Source organism: Condylura cristata, unplaced genomic scaffold, assembly GCF_000260355.1.
Source record: "Condylura cristata isolate star-nosed mole 26May11 unplaced genomic scaffold, ConCri1.0 scaffold00010, whole genome shotgun sequence".
Classification (NCBI taxonomy): Eukaryota; Metazoa; Chordata; class Mammalia; order Eulipotyphla; family Talpidae; genus Condylura; species Condylura cristata.
The window spans coordinates 29,741,192-29,764,471 of record NW_004567111.1 but is presented as its reverse complement, the minus strand read 5'-3'; the positions used below and the strand labels follow the sequence as shown (position 1 = coordinate 29,764,471).

The 23,280-nt window shown below is 33.0% G+C and overlaps 1 protein-coding gene across 4 annotated transcripts in view; it reads right to left on the bottom strand.

Moving 5' to 3' along the window:
* DIAPH3 (diaphanous-related formin 3) overlaps window positions 1-23,280 on the bottom strand; it is a 442,990-nt gene that overhangs the window by 216,829 nt on the left and 202,881 nt on the right. For all 4 annotated transcript variants that reach the window (XM_004680109.2, XM_004680110.2, XM_004680111.2 and 1 more), the window contains 3 exons: window positions 19,241-19,336; window positions 12,822-12,916; window positions 8,806-8,907 (listed from right to left, as the gene is read on the bottom strand). In XM_004680109.2, coding sequence (XP_004680166.1) covers window positions 8,806-8,907; window positions 12,822-12,916; window positions 19,241-19,336 — 293 coding nt within the window. The remainder of the gene's footprint in view (window positions 1-8,805; window positions 8,908-12,821; window positions 12,917-19,240; window positions 19,337-23,280) is intronic.

Here is a 23,280-nt window from a genome sequence, read left to right as displayed (position 1 = left end):
ATAAAATCACCTTGTACAATTCCCTAGACCAGGGACTGCAATTTTCCTCAGAGAGGTAGTAACCAGCAGCAAAAACAAACAAAACCTTGCTGATGATGAGTCCCTCTCCAGGGAGAAGATTGAGAAAAACAGTAAGGTTTGCATATTTTGCCTTACCCTGGCTGCTTCCTGTGCTAATTTCTAACACTTTCCCTAGGTGATCTCACCTGGCGGCATAGCTGTAAATGCCACCTATATGCAACTAGCTTTAAATTTATACCTCCAGCCCTACTCCAGCTTACATCTCAACTGAGTATGTTACATGCCCATGTGGGTATCTACAAACACTTTACAAATCTCCCCTAGGACCCTCAGCTCCCCTTGCAAGTTTGCTCCTTGTCTCTTCCAATTGCACAGGTAAAGAATCTTGGTGTCATCTTTGACTCCTCTCCTAAACACAATTTTAATCCATAAAAACCTTGCCATCACAGCTTTCAAAGTAAACCTAGAATCTGACCATTCTCACTAGTGACACTGCCATCAAGCCTGTGACAAATCCACTAAGTCTTACCTTAATAATTAGACTACTGTAATAGCGAATTAGCTAGACGCTGGCTTCAATTTCTGCCACTTCCCAATCTATTCCCTGACAAAGCCGCCAGAATTACAAAGCCTAAAGCATCAATCTGGTCATTTTACTCCTTTGTTTAAAATACTTGCAATAGTTTTGTTAGAATGAAGTCCACCTGCATCACACATGCTGTGAAGCCCCAGTGATCTTTGTAACACCACTCCTACCATGTCCCCCATTCACTCTGCCATAGCCACTGGCCTTAATTTTGCTAAATTTATGGCCTTAATTTTCCCAGATTTATTGTCCCTCAAAACCTTGGTGCTTGTGGAGTCCACAGTTAACTAAAGACGCTCATTAAGTTTCTGCTCAAATATTACCTCTTCAGAGAGCCCTTCCCTACTAATGTCAAGGCACAGACAGCTACACCCTTACCCCACAACTTCCCAAGGAGTATTTATTTTTATTTTATTTATTTATGTTTGCATAGAACTGGAGTGTAGGCCAGAGGTTTAGGGAGTGAGAAGACTCGCCAGAGGCAGAGTAGAGAGCAGAACAGGCAGACGGATCAAATATATTGCTGAGGGAGCAAAAGAGGAGACAGGAGAGAGAGGTCTGCTACACCAAGTATGCTAGTTAGCTCACTGGCCGGGAACTGGACTCAGGCCTTCTTGATAGCAGTACTGAGACTTAAGCGCTAGGCAAATCAGAGAGGGCTCCCTGAGGAGTAATTATTACTGATATTATTAAATTATTTTTTATTTGTATAATGTTATTGTCTTCAACTAAAATCAGTAAGAATTAAGTGATAATCATTGTAGTAAATTAGAACATAGAACAATGCCTAACATATAGTAAGTGCCCATTTATATCAAATAAACGCATGCATGAGTGTGCTACTGCTGAACTAAAATGGCACGGAATCCAAGTGATTCTTAGTAAACAGTGGTGTAGTTATCAACATAGTCTCAATGTATGAATTTATGCATAAAATATCTGGCAATCCAAGTTTCAACAGCACTAAGAGGCTGAGGTCTACTCTAATTGAAAATTGCTATCTGCAGCCGTTTCCTAAGAGTCATCTAGAGCAAAAAATCAATATTAAAAAGGTTCTTAAATACTGTCAATATATTAGTGAAATCATGTTAAAGTTAACCATTACAAAACTTCTTTGTGAATTTCAGAACATTTGGTTAAATCTATATACCTTTTTACATTATTTTGTATTATTTGTTAAAACATCAAGAGAAGATGTAAATGGTCTTCTTGGAGCTTTTAAACATAAACATCCATTGCATCATGGATAAGAGAATTAAAGAGAAATCTGATGAAAAAGACCTTCAGAGAAAAAGTGTATCAACGGAGATAGGGTAAAGATAGCTGACAACTGATTTTAACCAATTAAACTAAGTTTCGATAAGTCGAATTAATAATTCAAACAGCATTATGACTATTTTGACTGAAGAGTGTTAAAGGAGATAAGAAGTAGAAATTAAATGACAAGAAAAATTATGTAAGTATAAAATAACTTAAGAATTTCAGGCTACCAATCAATGATAATTGAAAGCAAGCTAAAGTAATAAGTCCTGAACTATGTAAAAGAAGTACCATCTGTGCTAGTGAGCCTATAATAAGTGCTGGCTCTTAGGAGAAACATGTCAAAAGGGTTGCAAAGTGAAGTGACAAGAATAACTGAACAACAGCTGAAAGCTTAAGAGAAGCAGACCTCTAAGACTTAAATAGCTAGGATAAAGTTATAATAGTTTATTATTCTAAACAAATGTCCTCTCTGAGTAATAAAAGCTTTGCAAATAAGATTGTCAAAATCCTCTCTAAAGCATCAGGATATTTGAGAGGCTTGAACATATAAGACAGGACAACCATAACATCAGCGAAAAACAGACCTTGCATTTTCCAGAACAAACTGGCAAAATCTATGTCATTGGCAGACAAGTTCGAAAGCAAATTAGTAGAGAAAAAAAGTAGTCATTATCACAACCACAATGGATTCTTGAAGAAGAAATTATAGCATTCTGATTCCATGTGTTCTATTGTTTTAAAGTTACAACTCAGTGAAACATGGCTGATTTTGTATCTACAAACCACTTAAAATAACCAACACATATGGCATGAAAGACTTGGAGATATTTAGTCTGAAACAGTGATGGCTGGGTGAAGGATATTCTTGATATTCTTTCAGTTCCTCAACTATCTAGGCATGTCTTTTTTGAAGCTGTTTCACAGCTCATCATTCTAGAGCCTATTACAATTTCCTCAAGCTCTTTTAGAAAATAAAACCACAGACTCACACAACATGACCTTTGGGTTAAAGAAGGATCAAGAAAGAGTTCTGTTTATGTGAGGTATCTGAAGAGCAGAATATCATGAAAAGCCTACAAGTTAAGTAGCAAATTACATACAGTGGTTGAATTCTATTTTTGTTTAAAGTGTGAATTCAAGCATACTCAAATGTGTTAGTTACTAGGTCTGCTTTTGAATTAATCCATTTTCATCTACAAAAAAAAATCGTTATCTAAAGATTCAACAAAATTTAAATAATTATCTCAAAAGTGTCCATTATTTACAGGAGATGGTTTGCTGGGTATATTCATATGTCAAAATTAATCAAACACTACATTTAAAATATAAACATTTTATTATGTCAATTAAGCTTCAGGGAAAGTTTTTTTTTTTTTTTAAGGCCTAATGCTATTTCTAATAACTTTGGACATCCCTTAAAAGTAACGGGGATCATCTGAAGAATTGTAAAGGGTCATTGAAAGATATTCAGTGATCTTTCACACTAGTTTATATCATTACAGTATTGCAAATCAAATTGAAGACTTAATAACTGCTACTTACCATGCTTTTTTGTAAAATGGACCAAGTTTGTCCCTATACACTGAATATATAATTAGTCCATATAAATAACCAACTAACATAATAATTACTTCAATCCCTTCTAATAACCAGGAAATATGAAATTTAAAAAAAAATGAAAAGAGAAAGGCAATATTAAGTTTTGGTGCAAGAAAATGAAAACCATTCATAAAAGTGTAAGATGACATAGTTCCTGGAAAGGTAATTTCACAATAACCATCAAGATTAAAAATAACTTTTAACCTAGCAATCTAAACTCTGCAACTCTTAAATTCTGATAACAAAAACTATCCTTTAAAACTATGGATAACTGACATTATATCACTATATTATCTTCAGTACAACGCAATGGAAGTAGGTATTGCTGTTGTTGCTTACAGAATAAGAATCCCCCAAATATGACTATATACTAATCTCTAAAACTTACAGAGATTTTGCAGGTGTGGTTATATTAGAGATTTCGAAATGGGAAGACTATGCTGAATTTTCCCAGTACATTCCTCAAAAACCAGAGGAGGAGGTGTAGTGACAAAAGCAAGCCAGAGCGACGCAATACCATGAGCCTTGCAAGGACAGCTCATTTTTATCCACAAAACAATCATTATCTAAAGATTCAACAAAATTTAAGTAATTATCTCAAAAGTGTTCATTATTTTAAGGAGATGGTTTGATGGGTATATTGAGGGCAACCTCAGTAAGGTGGGAAAAACAAGGAAATCAATGATCACCGAGAGTCTTCAGAAGAAATGTAGCATTGCTGATACAAATTCTATGCTTAGAATTAGAAGATAACAATCTTGTTTTGTTCTAAGCCACTGTTTGTAGTCGTTTGTTATAGTAGCAACAGGAAATAATTTACACCCATTTCATAAATAAGAAAACTGAGGTACAGAAAAATGAATTCCCTAAGACAATGCAGCTAGCCATACCTTTGTAGGATAAACCCAGAGTCCATGCTCACAACATCTATGAAATACTACCTTCAAATACAATTACAAAGATAAAAAAAAAGACATTTTAAATTTCTAGAGAAAAGAACTAACTAGCCTTCATAAAGAAATGGTTAAAAGAAAGAGCCATAACATAGCATCCAAAATAATGCATAAGACTATTTAAAAATCATAACCAAAAAAAAGCCCTCCAAAGCACATTTTATAGAAGAAAAGTTTCAAAACTGTTTTTCTGTCAATGTGCATATGAATGTGTTATTATTTTGTACATATGAAAAAACACAGTACAGAAAGTTAAACAAATTATTAAAAATAATCATATATATGGTAAGCCAAGGGGGTACTGGTATACAATGAACTTCTACATTGTAGTCAATATTTCGATATATTATTTATATGTTTTACAACCAGAATACTAGGGTGTATTTGAAAACAAGGCATTTGTAATGCAAGGAAATAAGCATGAACTTCCTACATTTGGTTAAAAAAGAAAGAAAGGCGTCCTCTGCTATACAGTTTAAAAGCCCTACCCTACAGTGACACCAAATGGTGGCAGATCAAAATACAGTATACAAACAGGACAACTGTTCAATTCAACCTCCCTATAAGTGTTTTAATTTCTTTGACGAACAGGCAGTTAACAATTTAATAATATGGATAGAAATACTCAACTCCAGAAGTTTTTACACAATGGAAGCCTAGTACTCCAAGTTTCAAATGCAAAATTGAGACCTCTTCCCAAGTCAATTAATCTTCTGATTCGATTGCATATTGAACATTTCTGCCACTGTGAAAACAAAATTTTACTTGAAACTTACTGACAAAAGAAATATTTCAAATAATAAAAAATGCAGTCTTACAAAATCATATCATACTCAGTAGGAACCAACCTCCAGTAAGTAACTAATATTTGGGGGGAGCTAAATGAGGAGTAGATGGGAGTGGGAAGAAATCTGAGACAGTTACTTCATTTACTGATATTATTGGATAGAAAATTTGGTTGACTAAAGCATGAGGCCAGGGGATTCCACGTATATACCAATTTCTTAACGAAGAAAATTTGCCTTAGATGGTGAAGGGGACAAGATATTTCAAATTAAGCACATCAGTCAGTACTTGGTACCCTCCGCCCAGAACCTAAGGCAGCAATAAACCAGCACTATAAACTTTCTCATTAATTTCAAGTCACAAAAAAAGATACAGAGTGCTACCATTCCCCCCTAGCACTTCTCTAAAACAGTTTACCCAGAACCCACACACCCTCAGCATAAACGATATTTTGCTTGCATTTTTGATGGCTTATTTTTATATGCCAATTTCTACCAAACAAATTACACAAATATAATATTATCAGCTACAAAAATAAGTCAATAATACCATCAATTAACCCATAGCATGGGTTTCCACTCCACCCACCACACCACCACTGTCACCAAAGCTACTAGACCTAAGGCATGGGCAGGAAAGCTCTTGAGAATCATCCTGCTCAAGTCAGCCAAGTTACAAGTCATAGCACCTCAAGGAGAATTAGTTTAGGAGAGTGCATTAAGAATAATGGATGAAGGATGAAACTCTTAATACCATAATAGTGCCTGTACATAGTACTAGCACATTTAAAACTGAAGTTTTTGTAATGAGTTATTAACAGTATTTTTAAAATCTTCTCCAAATTTCAAGGGAATGAAGAGGGACCTGAAACTCACTATTACTGGAGGTAGGGAGCGATTGTAGATATATGAAATGGCCTGGTGGTTGAAGGAAAGCTTCAAACACATGATTTAATCACTATTGACATATTACAGACATATTTGTATCTGAAATGTAAATTTGTGTACTGCACACTGTAGAACATGAAGACCTGGAGAGCCTTGTTGGCAGCAATACAAAAGTAAAACATATTTCAAATTATACATCATGTCATATATTCTAACTAACTTTCAACAGACATCACTTGTCAGTTTGGACTGACATTTTGGATGAGTCACTTTTGCATTAAGCCCTTCCTACCAGTAGAAAACAGCCCAACCTTCACTATTCCACAGATGACATTTATGGCTTTTTAGGTAGAAATGGTCACTAATTTAAACCAAGGTTTAACCAATAAGTAAATGTCCTTCTCCAACATAAAAAGTCTTATAAGAGTCAGGAGTTTAATTTACCTTGTGTTAATTACCCATCTTTGATATGAATATAATTCCAACTGTTTAATGAAGCTTAGTAGTATGGGAGGCTTGTAGAAATATACATAGTGATTATGGTCAATTTCCTAAAATCACCCAATTAGTGAATTTAAAACATATCACTGTTTAGTAATTGAATTTAAATTAAGACTTCGAACTAGAAAGGAGAATGAAAAACATCAACTATTTCATGCTGTTCTACATTTTTGTTTATTTCTTTTTTTGAGAATTCTTAAATACTGTTTGGAACTTTGAGCAGATCATCCCAATTTTGAAAAGGGAGAAAACCTAAGAATGGGGGGGGGCCCAGATTGGAAATTGTGAAACACTGAAACAGAACACAGTGAAGTTGAAGAATAATACTAATAGGAAAAAAACATACATACAAAGCTCTCAATGTTTCCTTAACTTTCTACTTCCTTCACCTAAATCACTACATTTCAAAGTACTGTTACCACCCAAACTAGTACATAAAACAAACTGTTCAAGAGTATCCATAATCAGCAGATCATAAAGCACTGTTCAGATTGCTCATAGCAGATGTTTTTCACCAACATTACTCTTGCCACATTAAATTCCATCTGCAATCAATAGTGACCAGGCATGAAATGTGTGCATTCAAAGTCAGTTTGAATTGACATATCCTGAAAGGGAAATGATCTACCTCTGTCTTAAAACTTCTCACACTAGTATCTAGGAATCTAATATACTTAACTTTCATATTCTATGAGTAACTGCTTGTGAATTGATGTCAAGTATAGATTTTTCAAAAAAGAGCAGGACCTGGATATTTTAAATACCCTGAAGATATCTAAAAGTTTGAACTCATTTTCTGTAACAACCACCAGGACTTGGAAAATGCTTTAAATTGCATCTGTGATGTTATGCAACATAAAAAGTCACTAACATGTAAGCTTAAAATATTTCAGATTTAATGCACAAAAGAGATTTTTCAAAATTTTAACTTTCTATTTTTATTTTCACTCAGGAATCAAAAAAGATGGGCAAAAATCTAGTAGTCTGTGATTTTTTTGAGAATTCTTAAGTATTATTTGGAACTTTAAGCAGATTGCCCCCCTTCTGAAGGGGAAGAAAGTCTAAGAGTGGAGGAGGTTGTGGTTGAAAATTTAATGGAAATTCTCCCCAATTCCTATTATTCTCAAATGAAGACAATGCAGGGAGAGCATCATATAGTTATCAATTGATCAGGTAGAACCATTTAAAGCAAGCAAGAACAGAACAAAATTAAAATAAGAGAAAAGATTACCTGAAGAATTGTTAAAAGCATAAAATCATTTTTGTCTATAAAAAAAAAGTCAATGAGTCAAAAAGGTTTATAATGAAAAGTTTCAAATCAAGTAGAAAGCCTTTTGTTTCTTCTGTGGTCTATCAGAGAAGCTTTTCTTTTTTTTTCTTTGGTGAAGGGCCCGGTGAGGAAGAATGGGTTAATGAAGAGTCAGGAAGTTGAAGATAAATGCAAACAAAATGCAAACTATGGCAAACAAGCTCCTTTAGTAAATACATCCAAATTTTCTAAATGGTATCAACTACAATCCCATTATGGAGATTGAAGATAAAAGGGAAATATAGTATAAAAAACATTACTTTAACCTATTGTTATGATGACCAAATGTAAACAACCTGCAACATGATATTTTAATTGTAAGAGAAAATAGGAAAAGATGACTTAACAAAAAGCTTAATTTTAAGTTGCCACATAGCTAGTATACAACACTGACAAGTATCTATACCTCAGAGTCCAGTTTCTATAGGAGTTGGAACAAGAGGACTTTTTTTAATGCATTGAATTTTTCTTAATCCTCATTACTAAGAAAGACCTTATTTCTAATTTAGAGCTGAAAATAAGAGATGAACTAAACTGATGTTTATAACAAGAAACTAAAGCTAATCTTGCAGAATGTGGGTATACAATTCTCTAGAATAAATCAATCTGTCTAGTCATAAGGACTGTAGCTTTCATTTACATCTTGAAAGTAAATAGAGAACACTTAAAAAAAATCACATTTTTACTTTTTAAAGTCCCTTGGACTTTAGTGATAGACAGTCAATATATTTTTTAAAAAGATAACTTTAATGACTATCCTTTGTTTAGAAAATTTGACATGATAAAAATTCAATGTTTGTGAGTAGTAATGATGTAAAAAGGCTGGTCATCGACTTTCCCGTTTTACAACATATAAAAAATTCCTCAAAAGAAAGATTAACGCTGAGAAACAGTACTCACCACAACAGCAAACTGCTCGGGTTCACATAAGTTGTTGTAATCATTCTTGAACTGAGACAATGAATTTAACTGCTCTTGATCAGGAAGATGTTTTATTAAGTTCTAAAAATTAAAACCAAAAAAGAAACATCTTCACTAAATGTGCTTCTTAAATTCTGGTTAATTTACTAATAATACTACAGAAAGGAAAGCAATGAAAAAGTTAATTTTCAGTCTTATTTCTAGGTAACCTCCCTTATCCTAAGCCTTCTTCAGCTACATTTCATTTCTTAAAAGCAGTCAATTTTCCTTTTCTCTGTTCCAGTGTCATTATATATTCAAATCAAGTGCTACGGAATGTTTATTTGATTAGCTATATAATTGAGAAAGAAGAACTCAGCCTATACCAAAGGAACAGCTTTCTCACCTGGATAAATGTGATCAATTACATTTCAGCTTTAGGGAATTAAATGTCAGAAATTTCAAGCAAAGCCAAACATATTTTAACACTTCACTCAGGGAGATAAAAGAAATCATATTACTACTAAAAGGTAGGGGAAAGAATAGAAAGGAAACCAAGGGAATTTTATGACAGTGCTTGCAAGATTTAACCAATGTGATTACAGCTTTAATAGTAAAAATGAAACTATTTCTGAAACAAAGACAAAATAACTTTTCAAATATGAAGGAAAATCTGAGAAGGCACTGAAGGCAGAATGATAAGGTTTGAGGAAAAGCTTATGAGGAGATCCTTTAGGAAGCAGGTGCTCCTGGCTGTAAGGGGCCTTTGGCTAAAGGGTCCAGAGGCCAACACCACAGACTCACTTGGTTGTTTTGGCCCCTCTGTATAAGAATATACTTTTCCAAGTTTCACAAAAGACAAAAGAAATAATCTCAATGGAGAAAAGCCAAGGGAACATATTTAATCATGCCTCCATGTTTGAATTCAAACAATAAAACATTCCTTTGCACAAAATCTACATAGATCCCAATGTAATTGCCTATAGTTGTATCATAACATGTTAGTGTATTAGTACTAAGAAAAAAGTGGTTGGTGCTCATATTTCCCAATTATAACATCAATGTATTCTGTAAAAGCCCAAAGTCAAGTAAAATTTTAATTAGGCCTACATCATGCTATATACTATTTATAGTGACAAAAATTCCCCAAAGGTGTTATTAGTTAAAACTGTTAGAAAATAATATAAATCAAAATAGTTACATAAAATAGCAAGTTTTTGACTCACTGTGTACCCTTCACAAAAACTTGGTTGACTGGCCAAAAACAAACAAAGAGTTGCAATTTAAGATCATCTCTAGGACAAAACTCACTAGTAGTACTAGTAAACTAAGTACAAAACAAAAAGCATGATTTTCCCCTGTAAACAGAAGTTTCTCTTAGAATTGCCTTAGACTGAAGACATGCTTATAGCTTTAAACATCTGTGACATCTGGACTGTTTGCATTACATCAAGCCTCCAAAATTGTTCAGCCCTCTTTCAGCTGATCAAACTACCTTGGATATTTTTAGTTAATAGGAATTTTGAAGTTGATTAATATTTTACAAAAATATTTTTGCTTCCTAGGTTAACGAATGACTGATTTGCAAGAGTACAGGCCCAAATTTCCTCTCTCCTTGTACCATATTTTCTACCCGGCACACAGGTAAGCTCATAAACTCCTCACAGTTGCCCACACCCACACAGCTGTCTCTTACAGCTCAGGAATTATTACTACCAGAATAACTGCCCTTCACTGCATCGCTCACACAGTGCTCTACCCTTTCCTACCTGCACATCTTACCCCACTTTCAAGAACCTTCACCTCTGAACATATACATACCTAATGCATCCTTACACACTAACCTGTTCTAAAGCAACCTTAATGAAACCATTTGAATCCTGTATTAAAATTATATTCGTGAGTGCCCTCTCCCTTGGTAAGGAATAAATCCAAAGAAGGCTTCTGATTGAGTTTAACACTTGTGGTGCATATGACAAGCACCACAAAATATTTGCTAAGTGAATTAGTAGAAGACTGATGGAACAAAGGTAAATGGATAAAGAATGAGGCAGAAAAATGATGTTAAAAACAACACATGACTGACATCTTGTTTTATATGAATAAACAACTAGATCTGCCAAACTAAACTCATGACAGTGAATAAAGTCTACCAAAATGATGATTATTACAAAGTAATATATTTTTCATGTTCTCTTTAAACAAGCAGTTCTTCACTTTAAAATTAGGAATACATTATTAAGCATAAAAATAAGACTTCAACTAGAATGATGTGTCTGATAAATATATGAGTACTGTGTTTATGTCCAACACTAAATTTTCTATTTTTATACTTATTAGATTGGTTTTATATTTTAGTAAGTAAGTGTGGTGAGCAGAATAGAGTCTCTCACCACCAACGGTACAGAAACCATAAAAGTTTTAGATTGTTACAAAGGGAATTAGATTCCAAATGTAATAAAGGTTTCATCAGCAGATCTTAAAATAGGGAGTTCATCTTGGATTACTGGATATTATAGGCCCCGATGTGGAAGAGGGAGACAACACAATAAAGAGAGAAGTGACTATAAAAGAAAAAAAAAAAAAACAGAGAAATGAAATATTGCTGTTTTGGAAGATGAAGGTGGCCACTAGCCAATGCAAGTGGCCATCCATAAGGAGCAAAAGTAAGACAAAGAAAGGTATGTTTCTCAAAAATACAAAGAATGCTAAGTCTAGTAACATTTTCACTTTAACACAGGAAGGTTCAAGTCAGGCAGAAATGTAAGATGATAACTTTGTGTGCTATTTTCATACACTAAATTTGTAGTAATTTGTTACAGTGGCAATAGAAACTGGAAATATTTATGATACTGAATATTCTTTGAGCAAAAGCTGAAAAATACAGATACTTTTTACTATCTCCACACAAGCCACATGAACATCCAAAACATTGATGCAATCAAGAAAAACTCATTATTTAAAAATGCAACAATATATTAAGTAAGAGAACTTTCTTTAAGGACCTAGAAATCTAATCCTAGCAACAAAGGAACAATAACAATAAAGGCAAAATATAGCAAAAAGAAAAGGCTAGAGAAAAAGTTCTTTAAGGGATGCTGAGTTAGTTCATGAGATTCATAAACACAAAACATCAGTAAAGAGGTTATATTACCACTGCATTGAGCAGAAAAGATCAGAGAGGCAAAACCAAGAACAACTTTTAAGGCTACCATTTAGTGATGGATTAAAATATCTAGAATACTTTTTATCAATTGTTGACAAAAGTAATTTTAGCTACTTTTTGTTAAAAAAAAGTATCTTAACTACACCTGTTTTGAAAATAATATATACTAAACTAAAAATATCACTTGTCTTACTATGTAATTTGTGATTTCATATTCCAACTTTAAATTCTATCAAGATATGTATTAATGTTGCCTTCTGTGGAACTAACAAAGATCTTCGACAACACATACTCTTTCCTTAAAAGTATCAGCAAGTAGAAACCGTTTAAAAAATCATCCAGCCTTCTGAATGAAAGCAGAATACTATACAAACTCAAGTATTCATAACAGCAGCATGACTCATTAAAAGTTAGCAAAGGTAACCCTAATTAACAATTCCCAAAACTATTATGCCAAGTAAATGAGACTTCTTAAGACATTTAAGGTCTATGGAAAAAGAAAAAAAACTGCTAAAAGAAGCATGCAAAAAATTTACATGAACATATTACTAGACTTAGTTGTAACCAAAAAAACTCAAACACATGAAAATTAAACAATTTGCCTTTCAGAAGCAGTCATTTAAAATAATTGAAATGTAATCATTTTGATAGCATTATATTTAGTTTGCAGTTAAGAGAAGATGCAGTTTTATCTCCAGGCAATGCAGAAGTCATGCTAAAACTAATTACACAGCAATGATTTTCCAGTTGGATGATTTGGTTTAAGAATTTTGCTTCACTTACAGATTTCTATTTAATGAGAAGCTTGCAATGAAATATTGGATTGTAAGCTCTCTGCCAGTTTGTTTACCTGAATCATAGACTCTGCCAAGTGTGTTTCATCCACTTCCAATATCATCCTTTTGATTTCCTCATATGGCACCCGAAAAGAGCTCAGGAAGATTGCTAAGAGAAAATAAGAAGTTCCTAATGAATAAGACTTTGAAACATAGTTCTATCTATAAAATTAAAAATGATTATAAAATGAGAGACTTTAAACATTTAATATAATACTATGGAGAAATTTCATTAACAAATTTTGTACCTGTCTCCATATTTAGAATTTTTGTTTAAACAATATTCCTACATTACTGCACTGGTTCTGAGGTTGATTTCTAATACTAAGTTATTAGCCTAACATAGGAATGGTGAAATTTTTCAGGTGATCATAAAACTGATATATGCAGATACATTAGAAAAATACCACACTACAATAAAAAAAAAACTTTTAAAAATTAAAAGAATCTACCAGATGGTTTCTCTTGTAGCAGCAATATAACAGAACAGGCGAGAAAATAATGATAATGATGAACAGCTATGTACCAGAGACATTTTGTGGGGGTGGAGTGGGTAATGGGATCAAAAACAGTGAGGGGAGGGAAATGCACTGAACTATGGTGATGGCATACGAGTGATTTGGTGATAGGAAGCCCAAGGGGATTGCAACTGAGATGGAAAAATGTACAAAAATATGTAAAAATAAACTAATATATAAAAAAATATAAAAGAATCTTAAGCCCCAACATGTGCAAACATTTGTTTAAATGTGTTATTCCCTTGTATTACATTTCCCATTCCTTCATATAACTCAGGGACAAAAAAAATATTTTAAAACTGCTAAGCAGTGCAATAATACTTCTACAAGTTATAATGACATTTTATTGTTCAGAAATACTAGACAATATGCCAGAAAAATAGCCTTTGTATGTAGCTGAACCTTACATATCTAATATTTGAAAACAATTTTTCGTAGTAAACTGCTTAAATGGATTAGATGGAATAATGTTATTACTAAAAATCCCAATAATATTTCTGTTTTTCTTGGTATCTCATATACCAAGTGTTAAACCATAATGATTTTCTGAAAAGCTAGTGAGGTATGTAAGGATATTTCACAGCATTAGATTTAGTTCATTTGCTCTTCCTTTCTTTTTCTGTTTCTTCTCACCAGTGATAGATGTCACTCACTTATTGAACATACTCAAAGCTTGCCACTAATACAAATTTAGTTTATATACTGAATTTATGACATTATATATATATATTTAAGCACACATATTTTCATATAGAGAGATTTTGCCTAGTTTTCATTAGACTCAGAAAAACAAGAAAGTTTTCTTTCCTGGGTTGAGGCTTTATTTCAGATTTCTGAGGACATAATGTATCATCTACATGTGAATAACAAGGGCACCATCTGTGTTCTTAAAGCCAACCTCACTTACACATTTCTAAATTTTAACAGTCATAAATGGAGTAATAGTACTAGAAATGATGGATGTGAACAATTCTTAATATCTCAACAAAGGAAAGTAGAATAATGGATATAAATAATGTCTGACAATCCAAAAGAAAAACACTAATGATAAAGCATTTAAAACAAAGCAAGGAAGCTGAGAGATAAACCTACCTCAAAATCTGGCACCTTTCCACCTTTAATTATTCTGCCATGAGATCCAAATAGGAAAATTGACAAAATCTATGTAAACTCAATTGAAAGACTAAGACTATATAGCAATATATATGTAAACACACACTCATATGTTAAACCTCAGGAGTAAGCAAACTGAGAAGACAAATTACTGATACACACGTGTATACATGTACACACACAGACTCTTCAAATTTGGTATGATTAACCTGAACCCTTGAAATGATTCACTTTATTTTCTCTAAGGATTTCTATGTTCCTTTTCAGGAAATCTTTAAAATACTTTAAAAATAACAGGAAATATATCTTTCACATTGAAAACAATAAATTCCACTCAAGAAACCCAGTTGGTGGATACAACAGCAAAATATAGAAAGGGTTATAATGTTAAGTACAAAGGCCCAAAGGATAGAATTACTGTGGAAAGTAACACAGTAATGGAGAAAGAAGTGGTAGTTATAGATTTCAGACATTTTGACAAAGTGAGAGATGCCCTTGAAAAGTCTTAAGAAAGATATACTTAACCTTAATCTTAAATGTATTTCTAAGGCATCCTGAAAGGAAGGGAAGTAGAAATTATGGGAGAAAATAAAATAATTATCTAAAGAAGTAAATCAATAACAATTTATAATAAATTGCAAATTCTTCAACTTATGAATTAGACATGAGACTGAAAATGAAGTAGAAAAAGAGGCTATGTATACTGCAACACAAAGAAATAGAAAAAATACTAAGAGATACAATAGATGAGAAAGAATAACATAAAGATTACCAGTTGGAGTCCCAAGTCAAAATAAAAATGAGAAAACAAGCAGTATTTCTGAAGAGGAAATATCACAGAATTTTCCATAATTAAAGACACACAAATCATTAGATCAAAGTGGTACAATAAATTACAAAAACAATAAAACAGTTAAAAGTCACACTGGATCCTTATAAAGCCGGGTGTTTGGTGAAGTTACAGAGTGGAAATACATAGTAAAAACACAGAACAGGTATCTACCCTGAGTAGGAGGTTATCAAGCTTTTTCCAAAAAGGACATATAATAAATATTTTAGGTGTTTTTGTTTTCGTGGTAACGAACTATAAGCATGAAAAAAGAAAAAAAGAAAGGAAAAACAGCTTTCAGTGAAATCTTGGAGTCCTTTCAACAAAATGTCAAACTTAGGAGTGGTATAAAGGACCCCAACCTCTGAACTGTTGTCAGAAATCCTAATTTTGCTAATTTAAAAAAAGTATGATCTTGTCTACACAATGATGTAAATAGCAGAAAATATATAAAGAATTAATACAGTTAATAATACATGAAAAGATGACATGTTAACAGAAGAATTTACACTGCAGATGAACATAATTTGGATCTTTATGTCTTTGACATTAGTAATTCACACACTAACCTCAGATATTATTCAAAAATTAAAATAGCACACATATTAAAAATCTATGTGTAGAGATAAAACTAAGGTATCGTTATAGTTGATGAGTAAATGGTTTTAGAAAAAAATATACTTTATCTAAGAGTGAAAAACGTACAGAAAAGCACCCTTCCTAGTTGTGCAATGGGTTAAAAGCACAGCACTATGAAGCTATGCAAAGCCACTGGAGCATGCCATCCCCTAGGCTAAGGAGGTGACCCACATGGTGCAGCACATCTCGGCTGTCCCACCCTCTGATTCCCCTCAGCAGTGTATTTCAGTCAATCTGCCTGTTCTGTTCTCTACTCTGTCTCTGGTGAATCCTCTCAACCACCACCCCAGCCTGTTGCCCAGTTCCTGCATGCATAAATGAACTTTTTTTTGTAAAAAGTACAGAAAAATGACACTAGCCTAATAACACACGATTCAGAAGACAACCACAGACCTTATTTAAATACTTAAAAGTTAGAGGATTTCAGACTTAGTAAAAGCCTCGAAAAGACCCATTAAAATGAATCCTTTTACTAGTGTACATCTTATCCTTCAAAAGGTGATTTAAAGACCTCAGTGGGTTCTGTGAAAAAGAATAAAGTGTACAGAATTTGCAACCAGTCACATATGTTTTCTGTAAGGGAACTGATAAATAGTTAAACCTTTACATTAATTTGTAGATTCTAAAATCCTCCCTTTCTAGCTCTGATACATACTCAAGAAATCCGGTAAAATATATGAATCTTGTAAAACTTCTCTGGGTATGACTGGAATTCTAATTTTAGTTTCTTAGCATGTCTTTCTTCCATTCTTAGAATGACTGGAATTCTAATTTTAATTTCTTAAATTTTAATTTTGTTGTTAAGATCATATTGGTATATAATATTGCACATGATTTTTGAGTATCTTCAAGTGTGTTTTATCATACCCCCATCAAAACACCCAAAATCCTCTACTAGAACCCACTATGTTGAGTCCAGAGTCTTTACCAAACACTTTATGAACTCAAAATATGAACTCAAAATATGAGGAGCCTAGCCTAGCTTTAAATTAGTTAATTTAGGGTACTAAATGAGTTAATTACAAATCTTTTCCTCAAAATCCAGTACATATTTTAATTAAGAGAACTCAGATAATTCTTCTATCAGAAGGCCCCTCCAAACACTCAGTATCTCAAAAGATTCTAAAATTTCATAGACAGAAACTAGCTGTGAATCACACTGTAATTACAGTAAAAAGTATGGGTTACAAAGACTTCTTGAAGCTTAAATTGAACATTACACTAACAGAGGAAGAATGATCCTAAAATGGACAGTATCATATAATGACATGGTACAAATTACACTTCAAAACATGTTTGATAGTTAAATGAATATATAATGATTTTAACACACACACTCACACCTGTAGCAAAAGCAAACAAGATAAGCATCTTTATCTATGACAATGTGATGTTGTTGTATCTAAACAGGAATAGATATGCCTTATGTCTATTCACTTTTTTCAAAATGAACCACCACAGAAGTCATTGAAAGGACACAACCACCTAAAATATCAGTGCTACTACCTATGTGATAGGATGGTAATAAGACTTCAGGGTCAAATGCAGAACTGGTATATAGAGGTAATCAATAATTCTTATTAACAACTGCGATAAGAGTTTGAAATCCTATTTGTACCTATTCTGTAATATATAAATGATACCAAAATAAAATTCTGCTCAAAAAGACAACTATTTGACTTTAAGATAGATATTTAGGTCAACTTATCATAGCTGACCCATCTAAAAAAATTATACTTAAAATGGTATTTCTAAAGGTTCCTTAACATTAACAAAGTTATTAAGAATCAAGACTATCAATTTGTAAAACAGGTCATGGACATTTTTCATGAATGCTTTTAACTGAGACAATGTTCCTTCAAGGAGAAAAATTTCCTGAAGTATCCACAAGTAACAATTCTCCCCCAAAGTTTCAGTGGTGTAAGCACAAAATGAAATTATGATTCAGACTATGTATCCACCACATATCAGAAGGACAAAGTTTTGTTACGCAGGAACCTGGCAGAGATGACAGATGCCATTCTGACTGTCACTCCAGGGGTATGGGAAAGAGCACTTAAGTTTCTCGTATCAGCAATTAAATGCTCCCACACACACACACAAAAAAAAGCCACCTCACTGCCATTGGCTCAAACAAGTGGCATGGCAGCATCTAACTCCAAAGAAACAAAGATGTCCAATCAACTACTTCTGAGCACAGATATAGTTACATTTTGGCCAACAGAAAGAATATCCACAAACTATCCTTGGGATGTTGGCAGTCTTCCATCATAGAAAAGAGATTCTTCTAACACAGTGAACATGAAAAGATTCCAAAGTTTTCATAAAAGAATTTTAACTTTCAATTGTATGGTGAAGAATAGAAATAGACTTTCAAGGGTGAATTTAATGATTTTTAATAATGCACACCTGAAACTTATATAATGTTATAATGCAGTGTTATTTCAATTAAAAAAAATGTCAGCTTTGCACTGGACACACTACTTCAACACAACTTTCTTTTTACCTCTCAACGAAGAATAATCTTGTTCTAATACTCTAAAAGCTCACAAGAGGCATGCAGTAATTGAGAGGCAGACTATAAGACATGTTAACTCTTTATGCCTCTGGTACCAACACATTATATCCCCAACAAATCCCTCTTACAACATCAGAAAGTAATATACATAAGGATCATATTATCTCAGTTCCAAGCAGAACTGTCTTTGATGCATATAAGATAGAGTTAGAACTGAGTTAGAAACAAAAGTATTTGCCCTTTTATACCACAGTAATTCAGTCAGAAAGAAAACTCAATACTAAGTATTTAGGTCCTGTAACACCAATTAAATCTAAAATATTTCCAGACAGTACTTTTGAGAAAAGCTTTGAACTATTCTGATAGGATAATAGAATTTATTTTACTCATCAACCTTATTTTCATTAATACTCTGACCTCTTTTGTGTGCAATCAAGCATCAGAAATAAGGGGGAAAAAAATCAGAGCTATGTAAAATATAATCCACCTCCAGTTTTTGCAAAATATGTATTACCTAAATTTCTTATTTTTTTTTTAAATATTTGTAAGGGGGGATTTTTAAGAGATAACTTTCTTGTCAGTTATGAGAAATACATTTTCATTCTAAATCCATTTCTTAGCCTTTATTTTTTAAATATGTATTAATCTTTTGAAAAATTTAAGCCCATACTTTGCCTAAGGGAAATGAATCATCATTGAACTTATTATGCTAATAGTAAAATTAATATAACATAAAATGAAAAATGAGTCATAAAATGAATTTAGAGGAACCACCTCCAATGTGTTTTGCTAATAAAATAGAAATCTGATACTTACAAAGATTCTGGGCAATTTTAGAATCTAGAAATTTCAGTTCTTTGATTTTTTTCTTAAGAGCTTTTTTTTCTTCAAAATCTTCCTCTTCTCTTCTCTCTGTAAAACCAAGGAAAGATTCATGTTAGGTGCAATTAGACCTTCAACTGAAAAAGAACAGGAAGTCTACTTTCTATCATCAAAGAATACAAGAATAAATATTTTAAATCACATAGTTATAAAAATAGACTAAACTGTTTCATAGGCATCAGTAACTCTCTACTAGAAAAAGACTAAGAGTAAATATGTGAAAGTCTAATGGGAAAACAAAAAGGGAAATGACATGCACTATGGAAACAAACACAATTAGGTGTATAATAAGTAATTAGTTATAGAATAAGTACAGTTGGTTCATTTGAACTGTATACAGGATATAATTATAAGAATAAATACTTATTTACACTTAGGGTAGGTTAAGAAATTAAATCTAAGAGTGTTAAACAAAACAACCATTTTAGAGGCCTCCCTGGTGGCTCAGGGGTTAAAATCTCAGCAGCCACTGAAGCATGAGTTCTATCCCCAATACTGCACAGGGCAGATAACCCACATGGCACAGCAGACCTGTCCTGTCTTACCTGCTGCTCTCCTCAGCAGTGTATCTCAGCAGATCCACCTGTTCTGCTCCCCACTGTCTCTGATAAATTCTCTCACCCCTGCACTTTTGGCCTACATCCCAGTTTTTGTATGCATAAGTTAATAAATCTTTAATAAAAAAATAAACAACACTGTTTTATGTTTGCTATACTACTTAACAGGAAGAGTAGAATGTTTAGAATTTACTCTTCAAATTTTTTGAAAAAAGTCAAATTGTGATAATCAATGTATTTCATCTGTTTTAAAAAGCAACAAATGAATTAAACTTTATATTCATGCAAAAGAGAATAAATAAATCATGCTGAACACTAACACATGGTCTGTAGTTACAACACAGTCTAAGATAGCCAAGGTTAACAGCTATAACATGGCATCTTTCCCTCTAATGTGTCACTGGTTATCTTACAAAATTAGCATATTGAGAACAAACAATGAAACAAGGTGTTTTTAGTTAGAAAAGTAATGTTGGAAAAAAACTTCCAAAAGACTATGAGGCGCATTAGTACATTATATTATTCTACATTAGAAGAACATATTATAATTCATGCTTTGGTATACAAACTAAAGTAGAAAATCACATTTTATAGTTTTCAAAATATTAACTAGTTACCTGCATTATTTTATGAATAATCAACCATCTTTCTCAGTTGATCTTACATTACACTTTTCCTTATACTTGTTTTTCTGAATTTTTAACTCTGCCCCATTGTTCTATGTATTACTCTTACGCTACTGACATTCTGTTTAAGCTTGAAGATGTATTTTACTATTTGGTTATTCAAATTATTTTTCTGCCTTTCTCAACTTCCTTCATTTACTCAGTCATTTGTTTTCCTATAGAGCTTAGAGAAATATAAGAGTTCCAAAAGTGAAATCTATTTGACTTACAATTAACTTGCAAATATACTCAGGGAGGTTTGATATGCTGACAACTTTCCAATCATAAATATATGACGTATGTCTATATAATAATTCAACTTAATACAGTCTTCTTCATAAACAACCTATACAATTATTGTTAATGTTGGCATACTAAGGTGTTATTGTTGGCATACTAAGAATACCTAAATTATACTCATATATATTGATGGGGGAAGTGCAGAAGGATTGATTAGCTGTACATTTTGCTACTGTACTTCATAATTAAATGCTACTAGAATACAGAAATTTTTATGAATTTTGTTCAGATGGCTTATAGTCAGCTACTTATTTTATCTTTAATTTGAGTAAGAAATTCTTATTAAGCACCAGCTAAAAGGAACAATGCCTCACAGAATTTAAGTAACCAATAGAGATATTATGAAGTGAATTGCAATTATAATACATAGATACAGTTGTGATGATTTTGCAAGATATACAGAAGAATTAAAGAAGAGCTTCAATTCCTTAAATTCTTTTTTAATTCTCTGATTTAAAGATAGCTAAATCATAGGTTGGAAGAGGAAAGCAATTTTCCAGAGGAGAAGATTTTGGGGTAGGAAGGAGGAAAATTAGAAAATAAAAGAATAAGCATTCAGATATCTCTAAGCACAAGATCTTGAAGGGGCCAAACATGAAACTAGTAATAGTAGTACATACTGAGTAGGAATAAGTGACACCAAATAAACCAGGTGGATAAACCAGGCACCAGATCACTCAAGATATTTCGAATTGGGTTAAGATGTGTGGATGTTAGTCTCAGAGCAATCATGAGCCACCGAGGACTTAAGACAGAGACATTGGTCAGACTGCATTTCAGAAGAAATGCAGCTAGTTAAGGTGAAATGAGGAAGTGCAAAGGCAATGGTAGACGGTAAAACAGAAGGTGGTTATAGGAATCCTAAGAAATTAAATGGTGCCCTCATCTACAGGATGGGAGGAAAGGGTGAATTTCAAAAGGAGAAACCAGCCCAGACCTGACTCCTATGTTCCAGACTTAGTTGAATATCCAACTGCCTACTCTCAACAACTCTACTTGGATGTTGAAAGGACACCTTCAACTTAACATGTATAAAGACTCATGTGTGCCTGCACACACCCACACCACACCCACACCCTCTTCCTTACCTCACATAATATAAATGCTCTTGCTGCAACTGTTTAAGTCTAAAAGCATAAAGTTGTCCTTTGTTACAACATCATATCTAGTCAAAATTCTATCTATCAGTGAATATGGTCAATTCTAACTTCAAAATTTTCACTAAATTAAGCACGAATAGTGTACTATTCACCACCTCCCTCACTGCTACTATCCCCAGCTGATAGCTACTATCTTTTCTCATCTGGATCATAAATGCTTTCTAACTAGTTTCCATGTCTAGTTTTGACAAACTGCATTCCCTTTACACAGTGAGGTAGAAGCTGCCTGCTAGCCATAATGTAAGAAATTCTTCCCATCCAGTAGTCCCTATTACTACCACTTTTAATACCTCATGAAAAGCATTACTTTTTTATATCTCAAGGTCTGTCTTCCCCTAATATTCCTCCATGGTCCTCAGAGATGGAACATTTGTTCACCATTCTATCATTAACATCAAGAGTAAAACCTGGAGGTGCTCAATAAATGTCTGTTGGATATATATGACTGTTTTTATGTATGTATGACCCTCCAGACTCTGGGAGAAAAGGAAGGAACACATAAATGATTGTATGTTGTTTAATTTAGTGAGGTTTAAGCTAGTACAGTTTTAAACAAGTTCAATTGGAGGGGGGGGGGTTGTTCTTATAAGTCCACATGACCATGTACAAGAGGCAGTTGGAAGTATAGAGTGAAGAGAAATCTGAAATGGTTTTACTAGCTACTCTATTCATTGTCAGAGGTATTTCAGCTACCAGAAAAAAATAAATAAACACATATTCGTCTCATTTCCAATATTAAACCTTTTCATTTGCTATACTGGTTAAAATTTTCAGATACAGGCTACTAAGAAGTATGTTAGTACACTAGCTTTCCATATCTTGACTGAACAGCAACCTTTCACAAATTAGAAAATGTATCCATTTTCTTTATTCCCCAACAAAGATCAGATGCTAATTTTTTTTAAATCAGCTTGTTTCTTAACACCAGTATCCTTTTGCATGCTGAAATATTTTCAAGTATTCCTAAAGAAAACAAGTCAAAGAAACTAACAACCTTAAAATTTAAATGTCTACTGGACATCTCTCCCACACCACACTACACACATTCTGAAGCACTTTCCTATGTGAATTTCAGAATAGTCGTACTGCTGCTGTGATGACTTACAGCATTATCATTAGGAGAAAAGCACTGCTAGAGGTAAGTAAAGTAACAGATCTGATCAAAGAATGAAGCCCATCAGACTCTGACTCCAATATTCTTCTGAATTAGTTATGAAATATGGCAGTTGTTACATTAAAAAAAAAGTTACTAATCTTAACTACTTCAACTTCGAAATCAGAGACTTCATTTA